The sequence below is a fragment of the Conger conger genome, chromosome 12 (genome assembly GCF_963514075.1).
Source record: "Conger conger chromosome 12, fConCon1.1, whole genome shotgun sequence".
Lineage (NCBI taxonomy): Eukaryota > Metazoa > Chordata > Actinopteri > Anguilliformes > Congridae > Conger > Conger conger.
Genome location: NC_083771.1, coordinates 40,307,837 through 40,335,014, shown reverse-complemented (window position 1 = coordinate 40,335,014; position 27,178 = coordinate 40,307,837). Strand labels below are relative to the sequence as shown.

Here is a 27,178-nt window from a genome sequence, read left to right as displayed (position 1 = left end):
TCCTTAGGGCTGTGCCTGCAGGCATATGGATGAGGGGCCGCGAGACGCCTGAATATTATTCACTGGTTTGAATCCTTGGCAGTTGGGGAGAGTGACACATAGTAATAACAAGTGATTGGCAGTATTATCTGGTGGGGAGGTTACCCTATAAATTGACTTCTTTACAAGTCACAGAGTGTTGACATTGCATGTAATATTTATATGACAACTGATCTCTTGGTTCAATTTCAAAGCAATGGGGCCTCTCTGAGTTTTTCTTCAAAATAATTATGAGAAGGCAGTACTACAGTATCACTGTAAATAATGAATCTCAGACATCCCACATCCTGGTCTTGATAGAAATGCTCTGCAAACACTTGGTTATTATTATTCCTACTATTATTATTATTATTATTATTATTATTCATTTAATTATGTATAATTATTTGCCTTACGTAATGAGAAAACATTAGTCAAGTGTCAGTGCTCACAGACAGAGACCATCAGGAACAAGAGCCCCATCATTTCCTCTGAGATGAGTCATAACAGTTTGTCTAGTTGCCTAGACACAAAGTAATCAGGCTTAGCGATGGCCACTGACCTGCATATCTTGAGAGCACCCAAATGCTGTTAGTGTTAAACAAAATGGAAGTTAGGCTGAGGGAACAGTAAACAACATACCTTCAACATCTCTGCTGGGAAATAGTATTGGGAAGACATAGCATCTGTGTATAATATATGAAGATCTGACAATTAAAAATATTGAGTCTGCTATTCCCCTATACAACTAAGTGAAACAATGACCAACTCATTAATAAAATAAAGCATGTGGTATATAAAGAAAATTGTAAGAAATGCCTGTAGAAGCCTGCAAAACTTCATATTCTTCAGAGAAAAAATGTTGTTATCAAGAACACATTTTTCATAAAACTGGCAGCTGCCCAATTTAGATTTTTCAATCAGCACAACTTGGATGTGTGGTTGTCTCTTCTCTATTTAAATTCCTTGGTTTCCAGTGAAAGCAAATACTGTACATGACTTTCCTTGTTTTTCAGGGGCTACAATGAATATACCTCAAATATTTACAACAAGTCACTAGGGACAAGCTTAACCCAAGTGTCACAAAAGTAGAAAATGAAGATTGAGACAGCGAGACAAGAGATAGAAAGGAGGGAGAACAGAGGGTGAACAAACGGAGAGAGACTGCGGAGTACGGAGGCAATTTAGAGAAGACAAACAGAGTGGGAGGAAAGGATCATTTGAGAGAAGAGAGGAAATGTGGAGAGTACAAACTGAGAGAAAAGGGAGAGAAAGAAAGAAGAAAGGAGTCAATGCAGGGAGGACAGGGTGGGAGGCAAGAAGAGAGCGAATGAGACAAAGAGAATATAAGTAAAGGAGGAGAGGGGGGCCAGCAATGTGGAGAGGACGAACGGAGAAAAAAGCCTTATGTGGGAGAAGAGCCGGCAGCTGTGGTGCATGCTCAGTGGGGAGATGTTCGGCCCTCTCAGCCCCAAGGCACAGACGCCCCTGTCCTCTCCCCCCACACGCACTCCCAATCGCTCCTAACGTGCAGCTATTTTTTCTGCTTCAGATCCAGAAAAGTCTGAAAAAGTCGTCTGCTCTACGTGTCCTTCTCCTTTTTTTTCCTTTTCTGGGAGGGGGCGGGTGGGGGTGGAGTCGAATCAGAACACAGATTTTATTCAATGCAGATGTGGCCAGATAAACTGACATAAAAAACGGGACATTCACTACAATATTCCCACCACTTTCAGGCTGTGTGTTTTAATCCCGCTGTCGAAACCCTGTGGTCGCAAACTGACAGTCAGGGGCTGATTGAAATCTTTGTGATAGATCTGTAGTATAGATAAATCATATACTGTACATTTCAGTAGATTAGATATGAAGCCTCGTTTTAAACCTAACATTTTTGAGTGGAGTTAAAAAAGCATCACTGATCTCATTACACAGTGTTCCATTAATGAACATTTTGGCTCAAATAAAATGTGGGGACTCAAAGAAAGTGTGTCATTTATGGAACTTGAGTGAACCTGAGTAGTTAAGTAAAAAAAAAAAAGATTGTTATGCAGGAGAGGTGGGTGCCAACAGGAGATGAGTGAAGTTTTGAAGGTGGATGATTGATTAGGCCATCATAAATGACAGCATCGGTTGACAGTATAATGTAATTGCTAGTTTAAAAAAGGACCCTGTGAAGAGATCATAATGGAAGTCCTGACCATTTTACACTTGACTGAGACTTCCCTGCCAACTACAGTAACGGTAAAACAGTCCAATTCAAATACAGGGAAAGACCATGGTCAATGGGTCAGTACCTGGGATATATCACCAAGTCATCAAATTTAACTGTTCAGGAAATTAGCAATTAGAATAATTTATCTTTCATTCTGAGATGAGATTCCAGGTACGATGTGAGATGACATTTTAGTTCAGAGATGTTCAGCAATTATATGAATTATTCATGACAAATGTAATGAGCAATGTTGTGGCTTTATCTCAGATGTGATTATGCGCAAAACAAAGGAGTGTTCCCTAATCCACGCAGTTGGCAAAAAAAAAAAAAAATTGTAAATGTTAAATAAAAAAATACAAAATAAAATAAGGCTGTTCAAGGCTGTTGAGCCTGGTGTTGTTCATGTATTGGCCACTGGAGGCCCTCCTAAAGGAGATCTACATGTACTGTTGCAAACCATCGGTTTAGATTTTTGAATGTTTGTTGTGAGAGTGAATTTAAGCAGTAAGCAGAGTCTTGTGCCTGTGAGCAGTACAATGCCTTGTGGAGACATTGGCTTGTGTAACTCAGGATTGTACACAGATGGAATGGAATTTGGGTACTCACAAGGGTACAGCTGTTTGGTAGGGGCGCTGAGCTGGGCGTTTTTGGATACTCTATATGCCACATCCGCTCCTTTCGTGGACTTCCTGTGCGTGCAAAATCCCGTCGTTTTCGTTACGCCTTCTGGTAAACTTGGAAAATCTAATATCTTCAAGAGATCCGCGGGTTCCACTGTAAAGAGAGAAAAAAGGAGAAAGAAGTGTTAGAGATTCGGTCATTTCTGCCATAGGCATCGCAAGCACCCAACAAGCCCGTGACAATGGGGCGGTACATTAACTGCTCCTGTATACAGCACACCCTGCTCGGCACGCACAAGACACTTAAAGTGTCATCTTAAAGTGCTCCTCTCTGAGTCTGCTCATTAGCTCTCTTTATCAGCGCGTCTTCCTCTAATGCACCCCCTTTTCAACACCGGCTCTGCGCAGCGATAACCGACCACCCTAAATTAGGAGCGCATCCGAAGGCTGCCGCAGCACTCTCTCTGGAGGTCAGAGGTCAGAGCATATGCAGCGCAAACAGCATTGTTCAGGACTGGGCCTCGAGCTCCCCTGCCAGGCCCGCCCAAACCCTCTGTAACACAGGTTTTCCTCTGACCCATACTTAGCCAGCTAAATGGGAAAATTAGCAAAACAACCACAGTGGTCGTATGGGCAGGAAACTTTTCCCCCCTCTCGGGTGACGGTCAGTTTCTCGGGTGTACAGAGGTAACTACCTTTTTTGAGAACTGAAGCTGAGGTGTTTTAGAAAATATGATGAAACAATTACAACGTTTTTTATTGTCTTTTTTTAACTTGTTGTCGCAGCTACAGGCTCTCCAGCGCACCGCATTCCTGCACTCCTCTCATACGGGGCAGTGGGCCCGAAAGAGCCGTCCTCAAACACATTTCACTGGCTTTCCTCAAGGGGCGGGTGTAAAACTCACAAACACAGGTAGACGGGGTCGGGTGTCTGGGAGCTGAGACCACACACAGAAAATGAGTCTGGTTAGAAAACAGCTCTGAATTGAGGACACCCCCCCCACCCCCCCCACCCCTCCCTGCTGAAACACAGGAGGTTGGGGCGCGGGGGTGGGATCTGTGATTTCTCAGGGTCTGGGACACAGGGCCGCTTTCACTAACGTCCAATCCACTCCATCTGGATCTCATTAAAGGTACACACATGTTGATGTGAAAGCAATTAAAACTACATCAGGTCGCCTCGTCATCATCATCTAACAATGAAGAACAATAGTCAATAGCTATGACCGAAAACAAACCAAGAACTGCTGCCACATTACAGTACCGCAGGTTGGGTAATAATTGTTGTACATGCACAGACAATTCAAGTCAGTTCTGAAAAATGTACTTCCCTAAAAGAACTTACTAAAATTACAGTAAGTACAAAATGGGAATACACATTCATACACACACACAAAGGCATGCACACTTGCATGCATGTGCACACACACATATGTTAAACTTAATTTAATAGAACAGGGACGAATAAGGCAGCGGTCACATATTGTTTTGGGTGCTGGGTACAGTTCGTCCACATTTCACCCATTAAATACTTCTGAAGGACAGTGTGACCATGCAGTCCGGGGGAATGTGTGGGTTTTTAGACGAAGGAAAGAATGTCTGCAATGCCCCCAGTCCCCCCAGCCCCAGGCTGCGGTCTCCATTTTCCTACATTCTCATTTTAGGATCACACACATTTTCCAGCCTCTAACAGCGGAATGACCTTTCAAAATCATTAGGGGGATAGTACTCTGTCTACTGGCTCAGGAAACCCTATGAGGACAAGTCTACTGGAGTAACATGTAAGATGTATTGTTCTGATTTGACAAGCAACGCCTGGATAAAAAATTAACATAAAACCAGCTTCTGGTGCAGCTTCTACTCAAGATGTCACAAAGAGTTCAACAGCAAAGACAGCCATGTGTGAACACAAAAGGGGTCTTTATCGGTAACTCTAGTAGTGACAGACCTAATAAATAGTCAGAGCTTTATGCTAACCGCATTTAATGAAATGACGTTTTATCTCAACAGTTAGACCAGTTACCCGGGTAAAAAAAACAGAATTAGTCTTATTCACAAACATCCATTACTACATTTTACTTTGCATGCAAAACACTATTAATAACCTCCTGCCTGCCCATACACTATTAATAATATCCTGTCTGCCCATACAAAAATGTAAAAAACTGCCCATACAGTTTTAACAGAAAGTATTAATGTTATGTTAAAATGGCGGGTAATTTCAGTGTGTGAACTAAACCAGTTTAGTATGACATGAATATATAGAAGATTGTGAGCAATTTTTAAATCTATGTACAAAAGCTACCTTCCTGTCAGCCCATAACTGGAAATAGCTTATCACCCATCCCAGTGATTTGTACTATAAATAAAACTGAGTGAAATTACACTTACTTAAGTTGTGTTTTGAGAAACAATGTTCAGGACAGGACCAGTTTCTACTTTATTTCAACTCCATATCTACATATCTTTCCTGTTTCCCTGCCTGGTCTGTGGTTTCCGTGCCAACCAGCGTGCCTATGAAATTCATCTCTCCCCACTACTGCGCAACCACAGCGTTTACGCAATTCTGCCAAGCTTGCAGTTTGCGTCTCCCGGGAAACCCACAGACATGACGCCGATGGCTAATGCATGCCGCAGCGCAGTACAGGACACCGCTGGAGCGAGAAGAGGCCTGGCACGTTTCACCCAGAGCTGCACCGCATTCACCACAGGGCAGAGACCTGGTGCATTGGACCACGAGTGCTGTCCACTGAACATGCAGCTCCATTATGAACTTCAATGGCCCCTTATTAAACACTTTAAATGCCTGGGAAATGACCCCGCTTCCTGTGAACTGCCCCCAACCACACCCACCCTCACGAATGCACACACACACGCGCACACACACACACACACACACTGACCCCTTCCCTAAACTTGGCAGCAGCAGCACAATGTAGCTCAATAAATAGCAGCTGAAAGAGGTGTAGTCTCTCTCCAGTGACTCAGACAGCAGTGCCACTGGAGCTGGAGGCAGCATTCTTCCAGAAAGAAGTCTCTAGAGCCGGACACACAGGCCACAGATCACAATCAGTTCTATGAGAACACAGGAAGTCTACCAAAAATCCCAATATCGCAGATGCATGAAGATGAGGACACCAGACACAAACCAGAATTCACACAGAAAATACTTAACGGGAGGCTTGGTCCCACTTAAACACTGTTCATAGTGTAGTGAAGTGACCCATAATCTGGTATCAAATTCTGACCTGTCATTGCCATCAGGCCTGGTTGCAGGACAGTTAAAAACTGCCTGTAGCTTTGCAAGGCCAGCCAGGCCTCACAAGTGTAAGCCCCCTGGTCAATCAAGTGACTGTAGTCCAAACGCACTCTACGAGCTGACAGCTCAAATCAGCCAGCAACAACCAACCAGAATAAGACTACCTGGTGCCAAATAAATTAGAGCAGAGTCCTTAAATAAGCTCAGTTAAGCACTGCTCGCTGTAATTGGCCTTGATTAATAGGTGTCGACCCTTCGTATCTGTGAATTTATTGGATCACACAAGTCGTCAAGCAAAATTTCTAGGCTGGCTAGCATGATAGCACGGCATCACTCACCAGATCTTAAGGAGAGACTCTTCCTCTTTATTACAGAGAATTTGTGGCGGATATGTAACAGGTATTTAAAAAAGAGAAGAGACGCTCTGAACCACTCTGTCTACAAGGTACAGACACATCTTCTATCGTCATAAATCACAGAGCATCTACAAAAGCAGGAGTAATTTGTATCAGTGTCTGACATTAAATGCAGTTTTTAAAGGCTGAAAATACTACAGGCATGACATATATCATAATTACTGCGCCAGAAGATCATACACCACACCTCGCGCCTTTTCTAACAGATGTGAATCTCAGTGATGGTTCAGAGAGAGCCAGAGTGCCTGCACTGGCGCTGGTGTAATTATGCATTCAGGAGGTTACTGCACGTAGCTCCATCACTCCTCCCCACCTCCAGTCCCGGGTTCTCCGTCTCCATAAAAGGAGGCGGTCCAGGGAAGGTGGAGGGTGCAGGCGGGGTAATTACTCAAAGCTGCCGCGGAGCTGACGTCTCGCCCGCCCCCCGCCTCATAAGGCCGTCTCTCCGGTGCTAATTACAGACCCCCGCCAACAAAGCGGCAGATTGATGGGTTGTGTCAGCGACCGGCTGCTGCACTGGCTCCCCTGGACGGGCTTCTCGTGCCGGAGGCCGCTGCTTAAAAGCCAAGGCACAGGAGTCACATCCAGCGGAGGAACCGGCAGCCTTGACCTCTGACCCCATGTGAACTCATCTTTAAGCTCCGAGCCTGGGTGGGGCAGGGTGAGGGGAGATGGGCTGGGCTGGGCTGGGCTGGGCTCGGGTGGGGTGGGGTGGGGTGGATTGGGTTGGGCTGGGCTAGGCTAGGGAGGAGGGGGGTGAAAAACCCCTGGGGTACTTATATATACGATAACTATAAAACACATACAACACTGTTGCAGCACTTAAAAGATCTGATGAACCTAAAGTTGAAACCCAATGTTCTGTGAAGTTCAACTTCACTCATTCACTCTTTTGTGGTACCTGATTCTGCTTTTCAATGCTGAGGCACAGACAAAAGGTAAAATCCTTAAATATTTGCATAGTAAATGTATAATTCAAATGAGCTGTATCTATAAAAGTAATGGCAAACTGCCAGGCATTCACAACTCATGTGTCCTGCAGGCACAACCTCTCTTTCTGATTGAAATAAAGAATGGTAGGGTGCGTTTAGGTGCAGCAGTGGACGATCCGCTCAGACAAGAAACCGTGTAGATGACCTTGGGTCAGGTCAGTTTGTTTAACTAATCTTCCTCAAAACAATGTAATCCAATCAAGGTCAGTGGCTTCAGAGAAGAAATGGGAGCCACCTGACTTGCCCCCTCTCCCCCTCTCTTCTCTCGATGCCTTTTTCCCTCTTTTCTGACACCTCTCTTACATCCTCTCCTTCCCTTTCTCTCGTTCTATTTTTCTCCAATTTCCTTTCCTACCTTCGCCCGCCCCTTCCCCCCCTCCCCGCCCTCGCCCTCGCCCTCGCCCTCCTCCGTTAAGTCACTGGAAAAACCTTGTGTTGACACTGTGCACTGGAGCGAGGCACGTCAGGCCGCTTTGATCAGCTCCCTGCCCGTGAGAGGAGCCTCTCTCTCCCGGCTCCCCCAGCGCAGAGCCTTATCGCGACCGCGCCGCCGGGCAGGGGGCACGCTAACCGCGGAAGCGCAAGCGCGTCCACACCCCCTCCCAGGCCGAGGCGCTCCGGTCACCCGCTGGGCTGAGGGGATATCTGTGCATCCTACTCCGGCCCAATGAGGAGGAAGAAGGGCAATTAGAACAGGAAGGGAGGGGGGGTTAGGGCAGCAGGGCCAGAACCCCCTTCCAGTACAGGAATTTAGCCAAGTCATTCGTTCACTCCATGCAATACAGAGAGCAACTGATGCAAGTGAGGATGGGGGGGGGGCGTGAGAGAGACAGAGAGAGAGAGAAAAGGGGGTCATGGTGTTAGAGACTAAGAATGGAACAGAAAACAGCAGAAGGCACACACAAAAAAAACATAATCCCCAACAAATCACAAGGAAAGAGAAGAGAGGGAGAGAACTTAAAAACACATTTATTGGGACATTTTCCAGAGACGTTTTCCACAGGCAGAGAGAGAAAACAAGAGGGAGAGAGAGCAAAAGGGGGGGGGGGGGGGGTGAGAGCGGGGTGGGGTTGGTGGTGGGAGTATGGGCTTTGCTGGATTGCTGTATCCTTTACGCTATTCCTGATTTGAGCTGATGGCCAAAACATGCTTTTTTAGCCAACTTGAAAATACTGCCACAGCTCCTTTAAAGTGGAAAAGACATGCACTGACAGATTTCCTTATCAAACGCTTGACTAAAAGTTGTGAACTAACAGCGATCTCCCCACACTCATGCTGGATTGACTCACTAGCATAAACATCACGGGGCTCATAATCTGATAAAATCAGGCTGTACCACATTATGAATGCATCTTCTGTAAAAATGGATAGGGCCACTATCTTTTCTGGCGAAGACAGATTTAGATCGAGCAAGTTCTGCTAGCACCTGTAGTAAACTGAAACTCAAACATCAAACTCTAAGGTACGATTGATACAACTCTGATATAAAGATGAGTTAAATCTCAAAACCAGAAAAGATTACAATGACAGCAATGTATATAGACCAGAATGCAGGCAAATAAACAATGTTGAAAAAAATATATATATACTGCACAACCTAACACACACACTCTCGGTGCAAATCACAGCTTCTATATCAGCCTCATAGCTCAACATAGATATGGGACAGGCATCCTCTATGCTCCCTAGATAGCTTTTGTCAGAGCCACTTTGCTTCTCAACATACCATGAAGCTATACTGCCAGGCACTCTACTCTATAAGTGGTGCGTGGCAGGTCATATAGCCGGACCTTAGCTGACCACAGGTCTTTCACAGTTCACCTCAGCATTGGCAATGGGGGAAGGAGGTCGGTGTCGGTGAATGAGAGACAGCACAGGGTCAAATACATTCAAAATGGAGAACGAACCCTCTACTGACCTACTTCCTTCACTGGAATTGGACAGGCTATTTTATCCGGTGACAATGTAAGCACAAGTGCAAAATGCAGGGCTGAAAGTGTTCTGGGAGGTGGGTCAGCAGTAGTGCTGTGTGGGGGGAAAATGCTGGTTTTGACTTGGCTGCACAGGGACAGGTAGCGTTTCCTCCTGAATCTATTGGACGTCTACATGTGTGAATGTACAGTCTATCTGTGTGTCTGAGTATGTGAATGACCGTGCCTTTGATCTGTGTATCTGCTTGTTTTCTGTGCATTTGTATGCAAACATTCTGCATGGATCCCATTGTTGGATTGAAAGTATTGAACGTAGGAAGTGACTCTTCTCTTCTTTCTAATGATGCATCCAAGTTACGTATTTTTCCCACAGCAGTGATTATATGTAAAACAGATCTCACAGGGTTTTTCTGTGGTAAACTAAAGGATGAATAAAAAAATACAAGTGACAACTTGTCTCTTACACCACTCCCCCTGAGCGTGCTCTCATTTTTGGAGGATTTAGAAAATAAAACGAGATGTTCTGACGGACTGGAACAGAAGAGCTGTTCTTTTGCATCAGAGGAACCTCCCTGAGCGTGTGCGATCTGGTTCTGGGACACTGGGCCAAGAAAACATCAACTGATCCAGGCAGCCGGCCCATTTGGAGAACGGACCAGAACACCAGGAGGAATGGAATGAGAACCAGACTGCTGTGGACTCCAGGATATTTCATACTAACATACAAAATCTTCTTCAAGACACTTTCACCCCAATGTTCCCCCATATTGCCTCGCTACCTGTGCTATGAGTGCACCAAACACCCCACTTCCCCCATGACATCACTGGAGCCTGGGAACCGTTCACTCAGGAATCTGTTTCACGTCACGTGGGTGGCGGAGTCCTCCTTTTCCTCTCTCTCATGGGCACTCCATTACTGACTCTGCTTTCCTAACATTTTCTCGACCCTGTGCTCTTGGGCTTTCTAGTCGATGCTGTCCTCAGACTGTTTGTACTGTGTCCAGCTCTGAAGCTGCATCAGTCAGGGCCAACTTCCCCACCAGGGAGAGCCATGGGAATCAGCCCTCAGCCACAGCACGGCCGAAAAGCGCAACCCTCAATTCCACCTTGTTAAGATTAAATGTTTGCCTACTTAATGTGCTGGCTCTCCTGAGAGAGCAAGTCTGCAGGAAGAAAAAGTTTGCCTCACATAGGAAACTGCTAACATTTTGCTTAAAAACACACAGGCACTACCACAGCTAATGCTGCATGTCGGCAGAAGGACCGACACGAGAGTAAATCACTACCGAGCTTTTAGTTTTTAGAAGAGCGAAAATGAATGCTGAAAGTGGCAAAATATAGCAAAAATGTGTACTTTAATCACAAAAGCAAACATTTGACAGTTGTAAACTTACGACCCTGTTGCAAACACCCCAATCCCCCCCTCCCGCCCCCCATCAGACACTACGAGAGTGACACTCATCCGCTGTCTGCTCTCTCGCGCTCTCTCTCTCTCAGCATTGTTGGCTCCACAGACTACAGCAGGGCCACAGCACAGAGGACTCTCTTGCTGCCAAGTCTTAATTACATGTCCCATTCCACAGTTACAACAGAGGCTTGAGCTCTGACTGACATCAAAACAGCCACAGGGCTGTGGACGCATGCAGCTCTTTGCTGTGGCAGCTTCAGACGCTCTCTTTCCAACTCTGATGTTTCCAACAGAACCCCAGGAACACAGGAGTCACGTCAACGTGTGTCACCACTGCAGGCCCAGGCAGCCTCAATCGATCCTTAATATGCCTCTCATACAGGCTCAGCCAGAGCCTGATATCCCTCCCAGACAACCTCAATCAAGCACTGATGTCTTCTTTTTTTATAAACGTAACTGTCTCTGTGGGGGCTACCTTTTTTTCTCATAACATTCATATTAGTTAACCATAATTTGGTCACAATCTGAGGCACATGATAATTCTAGCCAGACATTAAATTGAGGAGGTTCCTCTAAACACAGATACGCGCATTCTCCAGAAGCATAAATTCCCTGTTCTGTGGTTTTGGTTCAGAGAGACAATTTTCTATTACAGCCTCACTAGGTGGAACTATCTACTGTAAATCTCAAATTAGATGTAATCCGTTTACTGCGTTCACGCACATACCTTCGAGACACATACCCTGCCTGATGAGCTTACACAACTCATTCCTTGGTTCTTTGTCAGTCTTGAAACTGCTTATGTATTTTCTACACAAAAATACACAAACAGTATTTTTGGAGATAAAATCATGCCAGATATTGCATGCCATATAACCAAACCGCTACATATTTAAATCACTTTTGGCCATATCTCTCTCTCTCTCTCTCTCTCTCTCTCTCTCTGAACAGCAGGGTTGATGCCAGACTTCTAATCTTGTTTAGGCTGGGTGCCAGGGCTGCCCCAAACCTCTTCACCCCAGTCAAACAACTCAATTCACCATCACCGGGCCAGACAATTATGAGCCGCGGGGGGCAAATCCAATGAATTGGATGTTTTTTTATAGAACAGGATTAACATTCTTTGTTCCTGTCCTCTTTCTTCCTCGTGTTTTGCTTTCTTTTTTTAGACAGCTTTGTTTCTTCAGTACATACTTGACCCCGCGCTGAGGACAAAGAGCAATTAGCAGACAAACTGCCAGTTACAGCTCGTCTGGAAATGGAAGCACGGGCACCAAAAATAAGATGCACATCTTTCCCCGGCATGCGTCACATGATCCCTGAGAAGTCTTAGTCTGCTCTGATCTCATTCTCATTCGCTTCTGCTGGAAAAGGACTCTTTCAGACACCACTTCAGGAATGCCCCCCCCCCCCCCCACATTCCATCATACATTAAATATATTTATGTTGTTTCGTCAGGTTTTTAAAAAAAACTCCATAACTGCACATTAATTAATACTTTAAAATATAATAATCCCAGGGTGCAAACAATCAAGTGTCACTGACTTTTGTAACAGGGTAAAAATTTACATGGATTATCCATTGTTCTGATAACATTACTTGCCCTGACAGGACGTGGACATAGGAAGTTGATCCTTGCAGTAAAATGTGGTCAGCCTTTGCTGTTACACTGTGGGCCATTCCACAGGAAGCCCCCAGTACAGAAAAATGCTCTACACCCCACCTCCTGACAGAAGTACTTCACACCTGTCTTTGAACATGCAAATGCAACTATACTGTTTTCAGCAATATTCAGAAGAAAGCTCTTTTGAAAATGGCAAATACATAGCAAAGATTACAAAAGCCACTCATATTTAAAGGCAATAACTTGCAATTCTTGATTTTAGATTCTCGCCTAATTAAAATATTAATTCAATGCATGTCTTCGTAGCCCTTTAATTTCAGCACTTTGTAGCACTTTAACATATTTAAAGTGATGATCTGGGGAGACAATGCACATTGGGAATAACAATAGTCAAAATCATGATATTCTCTCCAAAATGAGAAGTATTTCTTTATTGCTTAAATATTCTCACTTCAGAGTTTTTAGTCATCTATGTCTTTTTTTTCATTTCATTTATTTATTATTTCAGTTAAATTATTTAGTCAAAATAGTCTGACAATAGATGAGTAAGAGTACGGAAAACCCAAGCAAATTTGGAATAATCTCGCTCTCGATCTCTCTCGCCCTCACCCACACAAACAAACCACAATCACACATCACACACAGTCGTAAATTGGTTTAGTGAAGAAAGAATATCTTCTGCACTTCAGTCCCCGCTCATCTGATGTAATCTGTGCATATTATTCTAGAAGGAGGAAAAGCAGATGGTTTGCTTCATTGTCTGTGCTGTGAGCTCGAGCAGGCAAATGTGGCAAGCAGAGATAAATCAGTGTCTGCCGGCGCAGACTAAAATGGAAAAACTGACTCAGGCATCGGGGTGCTGTTTTTAATGCTTAGTTTACAGCTCGACTTCAGAGAAACTGCACTCATGAGACAGAAAGGCATTCTCTCTCTCTCTTTCTCTCTCTCTCTCTCTCTCCCTCTCTCTCTCACACACACACACAGACCGTATGCTCTCTCTCACTCACATGCACTCTCTTTCTCTCTCTCACACACACATGCTCTCTCTCTCACACACACACATGCTCTCTCTCACACACACATATGCTCGCTCTCTCGCTCTCTCAAACACACATGCTCTCTCTCTCACACATATGCGCTCTCTCTCTCTCACACACACACACACACACACTCACACATGTGCTCTCTCTCTCTCTCTTGCTCTCACACACACAGATGTTCTCTCTCTTGCTCTCTCTCTCACTCTCCTCTCAACTCAAGATTTTTTCCTCTTTTCTGGTCTTGCCTCTACCAATAAGGCACCTTGGCATTAGTATTCCCCTCTCCATTTTTTTCTCCTCACAGTTCGGCACCACTGCACGCACTGTCAATAAACAGCCCGAGAGTGCATCCTAGGCTCTCTGTCCCAGCATGACAGCACTCAACCGAACAGGAAGGGAAAGTGGAAGAAGAGGTTTAGCTTTAGCTTTAGTGTGGCTAAAAATATATACCCCCTGTTTAAAGCAAGGGCACATACAACAAAATTCAAGTGCTTCATAAAACTTGCATTTATAACGCACACTTTTCGAGTCGCTTTGACAGAGGAAGTGTCACTGTCCCCCGCATTCAGAGATCAGGGCATGGAATGCACCCACGGTCTAAGAGTAGCCCAAGACCTGACCCTCCTTGTGCTCCGACTACCGGCAACTCCAATATCAGCTCACAGATGGCGTAAGTTAGTGGTCCATCTTAAAGGCAAATACACTTTGCACGGCTGTCGACAGACGACTGCACACTTGGGGTCTAAAGAAAATCCACTTAAATCCTGGTACTCCTGCATTCTGGCAGACTGCCAAAGTTCAGTGTGTTCAATGCAGACACACTTTCTTTTCAGAAACGATTCAGGTGTGTTACTTGCACATGCATTTTCAGGAACCCCATTTTAGACAGAGAACGGAAGTATTTCAATGTTCAGGGACCTGAGTGCTCCTACCACTAGATCCTGCAGCCGTGCTGCAGTAGACGACCGAAGCCCGGGGGACAGAACTCAGTCCACCGGAAGCCATGTTTTCCCAAAAGCATGAATACCATTACTCAGAGTTCACAATGTAATGATGTTGAATGCAGTGTATACAAATAATTAACTGCACTATCAAACTCCCTCTTCCACTCCCCACCTCCCCCCCCAAAAGAACCGGAGGTCAGCATGACCCAGCATGACTGCCAGCAGCAGGCTCTGGGAGCACATAAAATACATGTCCAATTCATGGTGATTGATTCAGAGATTGCATTTCTGCAGGAAATCCACATGTTTTTCTTTCCTGGGTTCATTTCAAAAAGGCGCCATGATCGATTAAACACTGTTTTCTTTTGCATGCGCTATGGCATCACTGTTTTTTAAGGGAACAATAAGAGTTGAGTAGCAAAGTGGCTTTTAAAGTCGAGAAGGATAAATTGCAGCCAGTTTGCTTATGCTCTTGAACATGTGACAAGTGCAAACCGGTTCTGCCTTATTTTCCACTGATGATGTGTGGACCACTCAACTGTTTCAGTAAAAGTGGCTTTCAGTGGTCCATGCCTGTGCGCATGTGTGCCTGAGTTAAAAATGCTGTTTTCACAATCAAGCTTTATCAAGCTGCACGTAATTAACCTGTAAGACCTTTTATGCATCTGCAATCAAAAGATCAGTAATTTGACTGGCCAACAAATGACACTAACTACATTACAAATACATTAACTTTTTATTCATGCTCGAAAAAAGTCAGTTGCACTGCCCGACCACATCCACAGCTTCACCCACCTGCCAGACATCCCCAGGTTTCAAACATCTCCAACTGCCAGCCCAGTGAAAGACTGCACTATTGCACTACTTTTCACAGCAACAGAGAGAGAGCAGACGGCCTTGGTGCTGATATCCCCCGTCTTGGTTCAAAGACTCATATCACCCCATTCACTGAGCTGACATAGAGGGGGGAACGGCTGCTGCCCTCTGCATCTGTAACCAGCTCTAGATGGAGAGGTGATGGCTGTTGGTGATTATACATAACAGACCATTTCCACTTCAGCAGGCCGCAACATTTTTTACCTAATCTGCCTAAACGTCACAAGATTAAGAACCAGCTGGCTCCCTGCCTAAAGTGGAATTCCCGAAACACACCGCACTGACCACAGCTCTCAGTGCCCTCTAAAATGGACAATTCATCGCACATATGTATGTATACACATTTTTTGTCCCTAAATGTGATCCTGTATCCAGCATTTTTTCAAGATGAAGAGGCCAAGCACTTGTCAGTCTAAAGCCATAATCGACACACCAGATCTCTCCAGGAGGTCCCCTTGGAGCTTTCTGGAAGCCACGGAAGTCTCATCCTCATCTCCTTGGAAAGCACTTCCTGTCCCAGTTTCTGGGATCATTGGGTGTTCTCAGTGGCACTGATCTTGTCCACTGTGCAGGGTGCTGGTGACTCTGCCCAAAACGAGGTCAGAGCCACACAATGATGACCTCACATACAAAGAAGGTCTTGGGCCTTGAATTCCCACCACTTTCATGGCTTTGTCATGAGCTTGGCCTAGGACATGACATAACTTTTCATCAAGCACAAAGCTAGCATTGATCACTTCATCAACAACACTCAGATTAGTGGGTGCAGCTAAGACTGAATAAAACATGCTTAAGTATACAGCTTGTTCACCAAATGAAAACCACGTACAAATTAAGAGTTGGCATCCAATACAGAAAATACTGTATCATGCACTGCTAGCAAGCATAAGTGTAGCCTGTGGTTTGCCTTCTTAACTGTGCATTCGGTGGGAAATGAACATGGGTATTCATACAGTTAGCAAGACAGTGTCGCAAATTCACTGAGGAGAATTATTCCGCTAAGTCAGTTTATATCCCCCCGTGCCCCAGCCTCACACTCCTCCTGCCAGAGCATAAGACTTTATTCGTAAAGCCACGTTTAATACTGTTTTCCTTCTGTCTGCTGTCTGCTGCGCTAATGAAACAGTTTAACAAGGAGCTAACAAAGCATGTGCTCATCTCAAATTGTTTTACCAAGCTCAAATGTAATTATTCAGCTAATAAAACACAAATAGAAAGGCTCCAGCTGAAAAGTGGTTTCTGGCAGCACCAGGGACCACATCACGCACTCTTGAATTGGTTAGGCTCATGTCTTCTGCTGGTTTGAGGATGGAAATGGTGAGTCGCCCTATCATTATGATATCCACATAATGCAGTAGTATAGAGCTTTTCCCCTGGTCAAACACCACATATCCATGCCTACCATTAGCCAATACAGCATACTGTGGTTTTCCTGGTCAACTGTACAGTAAATCTTTCCATGGGGTCAATGCAGTGGAAAATGAATGTCCTATGATACTTGCCATTTTCTCTGTTCTACTATTCATCTCAATGTCTAGTTCACCAAATAACTGGACTTTTATATAGGTTTTATCACTCACACACACACTGAGACAGGGTTAAAGCATTGTGGGGCTTCATCTGGAGAAGCAAATAATAATTTAACACAAATGACAGTCATGAGTTTGCCACAGAGAGCTTCATATTTATAACACACCCACATTCCAGCACAAGCCAGGCTTCCAGTGATGAGCACATTTTCTTACTTTCCCTCCTTTTTCAGATATCATATCTGAAATTAAGCTATCGAGTAAATTTCTCATGTTCTTATGTTGATTGCATAATGAATAGTGTAATGGCTTCCATGTGGTAGGAAACCTACAATTCCTGGACAGAATAGCCATGTAATATGTGCTCTTAAATCAAAATCAATCTTCACTATAGTCAAGCCAGTCAATATTCTACATGTTTCATGTTGCTTCAGAGAATTACTGAGAGGAAAAATGTATTCTTTTTTTTCTCTTAATTATCCAATCCACTCAAAATGGTAAATTAAAAGAGGGCATTGTGCTTGAAAATGCCTATAATGACTTTGTGGCTCATTGAAGAATGATAAGGGCTGAAATACAGCTTCAAGTTAATGTTACCCAGGTCATGCATTTAGGGAAAACTCTGGGACTGAATCACCATGCCAGAAAAGTGCACGCTTACAAAGGAATATTATTATACTTCCAGTGGTATGTTAAAGGAGATGTACAATAACCAAGTAGTGCAACTTAAAGAAATGTTCAGTATGCAAAACCACAGACATATAAGCTTATTGTCTTGCTAAAGTCTTTGACTTTGAGCTTCGGAAGCTGATCAATCCTACAGCAAGCAAATTTGATCATCAGATCTACTGTACTGTAGATGGGAGGTAGTGGGTGGGAGGTACATACAGTGGGGTGCCCCTGGGCTGAATGTCTGTTACAATTAATCTGTATGTGATCGAAAGGAAACTCTAAATGGTACAATGGTAAACATGAGACATAAGATTGCTTCTTATTTTAATTTTTTTCAGTTTATTTTTTATTTTTTTAAAGAAAAGGGCCATGTGCAAAAGTTCTGGATTATTCTTTGTTACAAGTAAAAAGATGACTACTAAGGCCCAGACCCAGGTGATTTATTTGTTTAGGTGATTTACTCGTTGAGTCAATTCCAGGGCTGAACTTCTTATTCTGAAGTAACTCCATGCCTTCACAAGTATCCAACTGCAGTGGCTGTTCTCTCTGGTGTTAACAACCATGGGTTCCTCTAAACAGTTGTCCAAGGATTTCAAAATGAAGATGGCTCATTTCCACCAAGAAGGAGAAGGCTACAAAAACTCTCTCAATGTTTCCACTGTCAGAAACATTATTAGAAAATGGAAGATATATGGAACAGTTGAAGTCAAGGCAAGGTCTGGATGACTAAGACAGATTTCAAATAGAATGGCCTGAGACCTGGTGAGAAATGCTCAGAAGAACCCACACTGCAAAAGAGCTGCAAAAAAGATCTAGCTGTTCAGAAAGAACAACCTCAACACCAAATTAAGCGTCTGAAGTATGCAAAAGAAAACACTGAGAAGCCTGAAGCCTTTTGGAACAATGTGCATTGGACTGACAAAACCAGAATTTTACTTGTTGGGCTTGTGTGGCAGTTGGGGGCACAGGGAATATTGTGCAAGTGAGGAAGAATGGATTCCACCAAATAACAAGAAATTCTAGAGGCTAATGTTCACAGGTCAGTCGTTGAAGTTGAAGAGAGTTTGGGTATTCGAGCAAGACCATGATCCAAAGTATACCTCAAAATCAATCATGAAGTACCAGGAAAGACGGATGAAGGTTTTGTAATGGCCACCACAGTCCCCAGACTTGAATATTATTGAACATCTGTGGAGAGATCTCAAACATGCCATACATGCAAGGAGGCCAAAATAAAAAATTGAAAGACTCTTGGTCGCTGGCTACAAGAAGCATGTACCAGCTGTTATATTTGACCGAGGAGGAGTTACAAAGTAGAAACTGACAGGGTTCCCAAACTTTTGCACAATAATAAATAATGCTTTCTTTCCAGTTATAATCAATTTCGTAACCCAACTCAAGCTGTACTCATAACCCTGGCAGAATGGAACAACATAACAGGACAAGAGGTCAAGAGTTCTAAGGTATTTAGGGAATAGAGGTACCATGTGCTATTTTTGTGAGATATTATTAGTATCTCTAAAAGAAGAAGGTTCTGTGACAGAGGAAGGAATTTAATCCCCAGCTTGCACTTTTTGAAAAACTATAACGTGTGATTGGGGTCCAATGGAATTTGCATTTTAAATGAATCCAGAATCATAAGACCATACGGCCACATTAGCTCTGATAAAGCCTCCATTCAGGGACTTTAACAGTGCATGGAAGTGTAGGGTCACTGCCTCTCTCTGCTGTCCGACTCGCTCAAATTCCATCTCCTACATGGTAGAGATATCAACACAAAACGCCTTTTCATTTCCCCTTATCAGATTGAATGAGACTTCAGTTTCCTCGCTGAGTTTTGTCCACCCAGAGATATGCAATGAGAAACTTCAGTGACAAACAGTTACTTCTGAAGGGCAGACATTTGAACAGAAACCTCACCAACAGATGACAAAGCCTGGAGAACACTAATCTGAGCCTCAATCTCGACACTAAATCCAACCTATAATCATAACAGTCAGTGGGTCTTCAATGAACTTTTCTGCTTCTAGTATTTGCATTTCTGCCAAAGATGATGTCATGCTTGCCTTGATCTCTGGTTTCCCAGCCTTTCGAAACAATGTTTTGTGTATTGTGTATACAGGGAAATTAAACTGATTATATATTATCTGATATATTCCCTTTTATAAATAGTGTACTGTACATACTTCTGCAGGACTGTGAATACTTTGAGAAAGTAAAAATGGAAAACGGTCTTGCAAGAACATTTCTGCTTCCTTAATATTTGAAAACAATCCAATAATGTAGTCCACAGCATGCTGCAAATGGCTACGAAGGTCTTTCATGTCACCTTTGAACCGATCATAATTGTCCATTTTGTGCAAATCAAGCAAAGGACTTCTTTATTTTTTATATAACTTAATCAGCATTGCAGTTGAAATGTGCACCCTTTAATCCTCTGTAAATTCATCTAATGGGACACAGTATTTTTCCAGCCACCCTCTGTAAAATATAAGGAAGAATAGTGTATTTTCTTTTTAAATGAAACAGTATTTTATTTCACAGTCCCCACTCCACCAAGAGTGGAATAGAAACATCTGGAATGCATTTCTCCGAGATAAACAGACGGCACAATGGTTCATATCGGATCCAGATGTGTACAAGGACACAGGGAAATAGCGCCACAGAGATCAACCAACATCTGAATTTCTTTCCCTCTTTAAGGGGAAAAACTGCATTTTGGAAACATCTCTTAAAACAGTTTAAGCTCTTTGGTTCGTTCCACTCCTCCCCTTAAGGTCCTACACAGGTGTGTCTGCGGAGTCCATCCACCCTGATTTCATTTACAAAGTATTCAAGGAATGTTATTCCACTCTATTTGATGAATAAAATAGTTTTACTTTGACAGCTCTAGCCCTGTAGTGACTTCCTTTTTTTGCCTGTGTTTGCAAAGGAAGGGGGCAGGGAGCTGAAACCATTTCAAAACCTTTCCTTAATTAACAATAATAGACCAAAAGCCAAACATTTAAATGTGTCTTATGTTTCAGCTTTGTGAAAAGGTTCCATTGATTTTGGGCAGTCGAGGGAAATGCAGTGCTGCCAGGAGGCTTATGGTTTTCAGAAACTGAGAATCAACTTAAGAACTAAAAGACATTATGATTATCAAACAAAAATTACAATGAAGAACATTTGTTTTCTGGAGAAACGCCTCATTAATTAAAACATGTAACAAAATGTGCATGCTCCAAGTCAGCCATCCCAACTGTCTTTTCTGTGAACTGCATTTGTAACACGAGGGAGAACTTGTATGAACTTAGAAGCTCAAAGCAGCTTGAAAACTCTTTTGACTGCTCAAATAAAAAATACTGTAAGCCATTAGGAATCACACAGAGTTCTGTTGATATGCCAATGACATCTTGTAAAGCCTTATTTTGAACAAGTGCTGACAAAAAAGTGAGTTAATTTGCTTTTAGCTAAATTATTATTCGGAAGCATAGCAGTTCTTTTTAGTGCAGTTTTATTCACTAAGGTGAACATTAATACCATTAATACCATTGTGCCAACTGAATTAAAACAAATTCCACCCTCACCTTTATACTTGTCAGAAAGGTGGGTGACAGGTGACACAGCCATGCCTGTGTTTATTCAATCCGTAATAAAAGGGGGCCCACAACACCTCAAAAGCTATACCACAATGCCATGCACTTAATATGAAGTTCGAGCCATTTTGGCTCGACTCCCCTGAGAAGACCGGCCTCCATCTAACCCCAAGGGGTCTCGAATCATTACTGCACACTTCTAATTAGGGTAGAAAGCAAAAGTACACTTAATACACATAATAAGAGGTTAGCCTGTGTTGATGCTTATTCATTGATGTTGGTTGGACCTCAGGGCTTGGAAAGACTGTGGTCAGAATTGCAATGTAAGACCCCTGAATGCACAGTGTTTTCTAGACTACATTCCACCAAGTACTTTCAGCTGTAAGTACTATGAGGGTGTATATGTGAATGTAAAAGAAGATACATGGTGAATGCAAGTGTATCACTCCATCACCACAAATGTATTTGCTGGAAAAGGATCTGATATTGAAAATAAATGTAAACTTATATATGTATTTATTCATTTCACAATTGACTATTTTGAACTCCAGACAGTAGAAAACATTATAACACACACATTAGCCTTGCTATAGTTGGTTTACACTTTGAAGACATTTGGGCCATTATAAGTAGGTCATAATGACATCTGTTGCACAAAGCTCAAATTCTGGAGGTGAAAGTTTTCCAGTTGATCCAGAGCCTGAAGGCAAGCTCATCAAGTTTTGCACAGCACATTATTCCCATAGACCTCTTTTTTCTTTCTTTACGAGAAGTCTCATACTATTCTGCAAACGCTGTATCATTAAATAAGAGATCGGACTTCCACCCAAGCAGATTACAAATGTAAAAAAGCAAATGCCAAATGTTCTTAATGTGTTTCTGTACATAGGTTAATGCATTGCATTGAGTCACTTACATAAATCTGAAAATATTGCAATGTAGTGCTTACACTTTGGTCTGAGTTAATTATTTCCAGCTGACACCAGTCTTTCCACCCCATGCATACATGCTCAGGCCTATGTTCTGGCCTGTGGTGCCACTCACAGGCTCCCTGCTCCTGATATGTAATACCAAAAAAAAACACCCTAGTATAGCCTAGTACATCATTATCAAAGACAAAACAGCCCTTCTGATTCTCCATACTCATGAGGGGGAGGCTTGGAGAATGTCTCTACATGAGGGCTCAACCCCCACTGGACCTTCCACAGGAACAAACAGACCACCAGTAATGCCAGGCATGCACATGATTGCCCATTCAGCACAGCAGGTGAAAGTGACATCTCTTGGATCTTCTGTCCTTCCTGGATGGCTTATAGAATCTGCATGCAATGCAGTTTCAGCATACACATAGCCACAGCTGTTTTCTGATTGTTGAAATGAGTGATCTAAACATTCTGGCTTTAAATTTTAGTGAATTCCTGTGACTGTTACACCCAATGTCATTCCCGGGATGCGGGAAACCATAAATCAAGACTCAATCCCCTTCTTTAGAGCATTTGGCACTAAGGAATTTATAACGCTGAGGGAGTGGGGACCCCATATAACCAGGCTTAAATATGAGAGGACAGCACATTTCCTTCTATATTTACCTCTTTGTATTGAGGCCTACATCTGTCAGTATTTGCCGCCTGCATTCCAGCAGGTATGGCTGAGGCCTTTTCCAATAATAATCTATACTTTCTTCTCTGCTTAATCAACTTTCTCCCACTTTGGGACAAAACAGACAACGAACCAATGTCAGGAATATGATCTTGGGATACATCCTCTGGTAGAAGGCAGCTTCCCTGGAACACGTTCAGGTTACCCTGATACAGTATGTACAGTAAACACAAGCCATTGATTCAGCATAAAGGTAAATTCCACAAAACCACCAGACCGAGGCTTGCATTGGGGCAGCCCCTTAAGATGACATCACTGCACAAAGAAGGCCCACCCTGACAGTCTGCAGATGAAATTGGAGATCCTATCAAGCCTCCTTCTGATGCCTCTTACTCTAGGTCCAGCAGGCGCTGGAGTGAGAACATGCCAGAAAGACTTGAACAGGTTATGTGATCCCTTTCCAAATCCTGCTTGAACTTAGATGCAATACAGGGCAGGCTTAATTTATGCAAAACAGTGTGGAAGTACCATATCAATTCCAGATTTTAACTTTTTTTTTGTATTTTTTTCAAAGAACTATGCATAGCTAGAGAAAACTTAGCACAATGTCTAAAATACATTATGGAAAGCAACAAGCCAGACAGTTTCGTTCTTCGGCAAAACTGACTGACTTTCGGCAAAACTGAGTGATTTCATCCCCAATGGAATTAAAACTTAATGAGAACTGAATGATTAAAGTGGGACATTAGTAATACTTAACTTCAGAATTTTTGGAAAATCTAACGAAATAAAAAATACAAATATTTCAGGTAAAACGCGAAATATACGACTTGTCCATATAATAGCCCATGAAAATCGCAGCATCTTAAACTAGCAGCCACGCGGCATCTCCACCCTGCAGCTGGAGAAGGGGTCACACCCCACCCTCTCAGCGCAGAAGTGTTCAACTAAAGATACCAATGCAAACTCTTCATGTCATCTTTTAACACAACGTATATACAATTACACCAATGGATAGGCATCAATCAATTTATGATTATATCAGCAATCCGAATCTCAATAATAATATTTTTCATTCCAAAATCAAAAGTTTTTACAAAGCACTTTTGACTTTGTAATAAAACTGGTACAAACAATATATATATATACAAATTAAAAAACTAGAAACGATTCATTAATTGCACAGGCTATGTAGCCTACTGTTTCCACCTCCATGTCTTAAAAGACGCTGCTGAGTGAGGAACAGGTGAGAAAACCTCGGGTGTGGACCAGTACGTTGTTCGCATCGACTGATTTACTTCTGGAGACCACATAACTTCTTATCATTCTGTAATACAACGTACATTTCATAACAAATTGGCAACTTTATCTGCTGTTTAAACTTCTTGGCTTGGATGCCAGTGATTTCCAGGGCGTTCCAAATTAGGCGAAAATAATTGATAACGTGTGATGTTATGCTCTAGTGTACAATGCTGTTTCTCTCACAGTCAAGACAAATGTGTTAAAACGTAAAATCAACTCTTCGTGTGCCTAAACACGCCAAAGAGCGTTGAATAAGATTAAAATCCCCTTATGCACCAGAAATAATCGGTACAATAGATGGCGCAGGACGCAAGAAGTCTTTGGGGAAACAGGCTACAACTGGAGGCAATACATTTCACTTGGAGTTGCGATAGAAGACTTAAGGCTCAAGTTTTTCGGATAAAAAACTTCGCTTCAACTGACAGTAATAGCCATACCATGCGCTGGCCGTGGAGCATCTCACAATTTTTTGCCATACTGAATGCAAATACATGTGTTATGTTAACGAAAGGGGCTGGAATTAAACAAACCCGTGGTGCAATTCTTCCAAAGCCCAGAAAGGGCCCCCGGTCATATCTGCTTAGGAAACCGAAAAGACCATGGAATGCACCCCAGAAAATAAACTCTTTAAAGGGGGACAACTTGCAAGGCAGATGCATTGGGAAAATTAAGTAAATTGAGTTCCTCGTATGAACAGTAAAGCGCCCTATTTCCTACGGTGTGAAGTTCCAACTTTTTTCAGAGGACGGCTATAAAAGAGGATGCATAATACATTGTACAGCGACTTACCTGAACTTGCTTGCGAAGTTACAAAGAGAAGAATTATAGCTAAAGTAAGGTGCAAGTCCCTTATCCGCCGTTTTATTTTCCATCTTATATGGGTATCCATGACCACCAAATGATGTCCACAGAAAATGTGGCTTAATTCAAGGAATTAAAATAAATGTGACAACTTCTGATCAGGAGAGAACTCGTAGCCAAGATCCCAGAGAAAGGAGAAAATAGCGTTATTTTTCATACAGCCATAAGTTTGCAGTGAACTCCTCCAGGGGCTAGTTCATGGATGGGGCACCCTCTCTCCCTCTCTCACTCTCTCTCTCGCTCTCTCCCCTCTCTCCGTTCCACTGACCTACCCTGTACTGAGCCTGATCAGAAGTGATGCCCCCTTTCTGAATCGACACTGAAAGATCTTGGAAATAAAGAGGAAAATGCTCCAGAGCCTGTCATTCAGAACACCAGTAAGAAATGCCAGCAAATCAGCGTCGCCGATATGGTAAGCTGGCTTTTTCATTGGATGTAACTGAAGGGGAGAAAGTTTGGTGAAAGTTTTTTCCGCCCCAAGACAGCAGTTTTCGTTTCCTTTTATTAGACAACCATTGTGGAGTATTGCTTCTCTCTTCTCCAACCATATTCATTATTCTAAAAGAGGCGTGGAAGCGGGAAAATTAAGTTTCAGAGCAACTTTCAAGTTCTTTTAGACTACATCTGAAGTTAGTTTATGGTTCTTAAATACAATGAAATCTTTTTGACGGCATTTCTACAATCCTAGTAAACATCGTACATAAAATATGAGAGATATGCTACGTTTTATTTAATTGAGGAAACTCGAAATTCGACAATGTTTTCTTGGTAAGAACATATGTCCGTATTCATGTGCGTATATTAATTAATTACCTAACATGTTTAAACACAAGTCAAAGTAAAATTGGGAACATTCTATTAAAAGACAAACCGGTGTGAGTCAAGACCTCTGACACAGGCGACAACTGGAGCGCGTTGGCAGGAGCAGATGGTGATCTTTTGACATGGGGAAGGATGTCCTCTTATTTTGAAAGCAGTTATCTACAGCTAAATTTGGACAAAGATTTTACAATGGCACCAATTATTTGCATAACTTGCAATCCCTGACATCCATCCAAATGCATTCCCTTAATGCAATATTTTTAGAACATGCAATTCTGTTGTGTTGTTGTTGTTGTTGATCTATTTCTGAAATAACATACACTGAACTCATCCCAGATTATAGAATTGCAATTATACTATATGAGTAAATGATAAACAAGTTCATCACACTCTGATGACTTTCACTCCCCATTTTGAATTGCGCATGAACATTCATTTAATTGACACAATGTGACCCAATGATGATAGAAAATTCACAGTATTTTCAATCCCAGCTTAATCATAAATCTAAATCATGAATTGTTCTCTAGCAGATTCTATTGGTATTGTAGCACTTAGGTGACCCTTAGGTGTAGCACTTAGGTGACCCTTAGGTGTAGCACTTAGGCACACAGGACCTTTTTCCTTTTTTTTTATTACTTTGAAACAAAAAAAAAGTAATCTTGCTTTAAAATTTTAAGAAATGTGTCATGTTTAACGTTCTACCATTTAAGGGTCAGGTTTGCTTTTGCTCTTAGATATTCACTGTAAAAGGCTTTTTGACCAGGGTGTGCCCACATTTTTGCACACTACTGTACAGGAACACAACAAGGTGGGAGAAAAGGTGGTGGTTGGCTTTGCTTGTGTCAAATGAGGTTAGCGCTACCCTTCATCCACCAGGATTATAGTAATAGAAGAAACAGAGTCATACCAGGATTGGGAATTGGTAATGGCTAAAAATGTGGAGAAAAAGGTATGGTAAACTTAACCCGGGGAACTCTATACTGGTGAACAGAAGGTAGAAGATGCTCAGTTTTGAGATTGAGTTTGAAATGACGGGTGGTTATTGAAGTCACGATCACATTTGAGCATGCAGTTATGAGACTCATGAGTCACACAGTATGAATGAAGGCCATATGCATACATGTGATGCACGGTTGACAGCAGAATCAGGGTAAAGAAGGAATTCAGCAGAGCCACTCAGTGACATTTAAGCACATTCACACCTGAAAACACATAGAGACCAGTTGCTCTCGTGCTTGACACACATAGTCAGACAGGATGGTGAGAGAAAGCCAGAGGAGTGGATGAAGGGTACAAACTGTGTAAAGTGAGTGATCAATCACTGAGTTCCCCACGTGGAATGCAGACTAGTTTAAGCTGATTACATACTGCAACTGTCTTCACCTGAGAAAACCCCCTACAAAACCCTAACATGTTTCAATCTCTAAATATGCACTAAACATATACAAGGGAAATGTAAGGGGGGGGGGGGGGGG

General features: G+C 42.7%; 1 protein-coding gene across 1 annotated transcript in view; it reads right to left on the bottom strand.

Annotated features, from left to right (window-relative positions):
- Positions 1-25,173, bottom strand: part of col5a1 (procollagen, type V, alpha 1) — a 103,958-nt gene extending 78,785 nt beyond the window's left edge. The window contains exons 1-2 of the mRNA XM_061262157.1: positions 24,807-25,173; positions 2,834-3,001 (exon numbers count right to left, since the gene is read on the bottom strand). Coding sequence (XP_061118141.1) covers positions 2,834-3,001; positions 24,807-24,906 — 268 coding nt within the window. The 5' untranslated portion in view covers positions 24,907-25,173. The remainder of the gene's footprint in view (positions 1-2,833; positions 3,002-24,806) is intronic.
- Between the last annotated feature and the right edge of the window lie 2,005 nt (positions 25,174-27,178).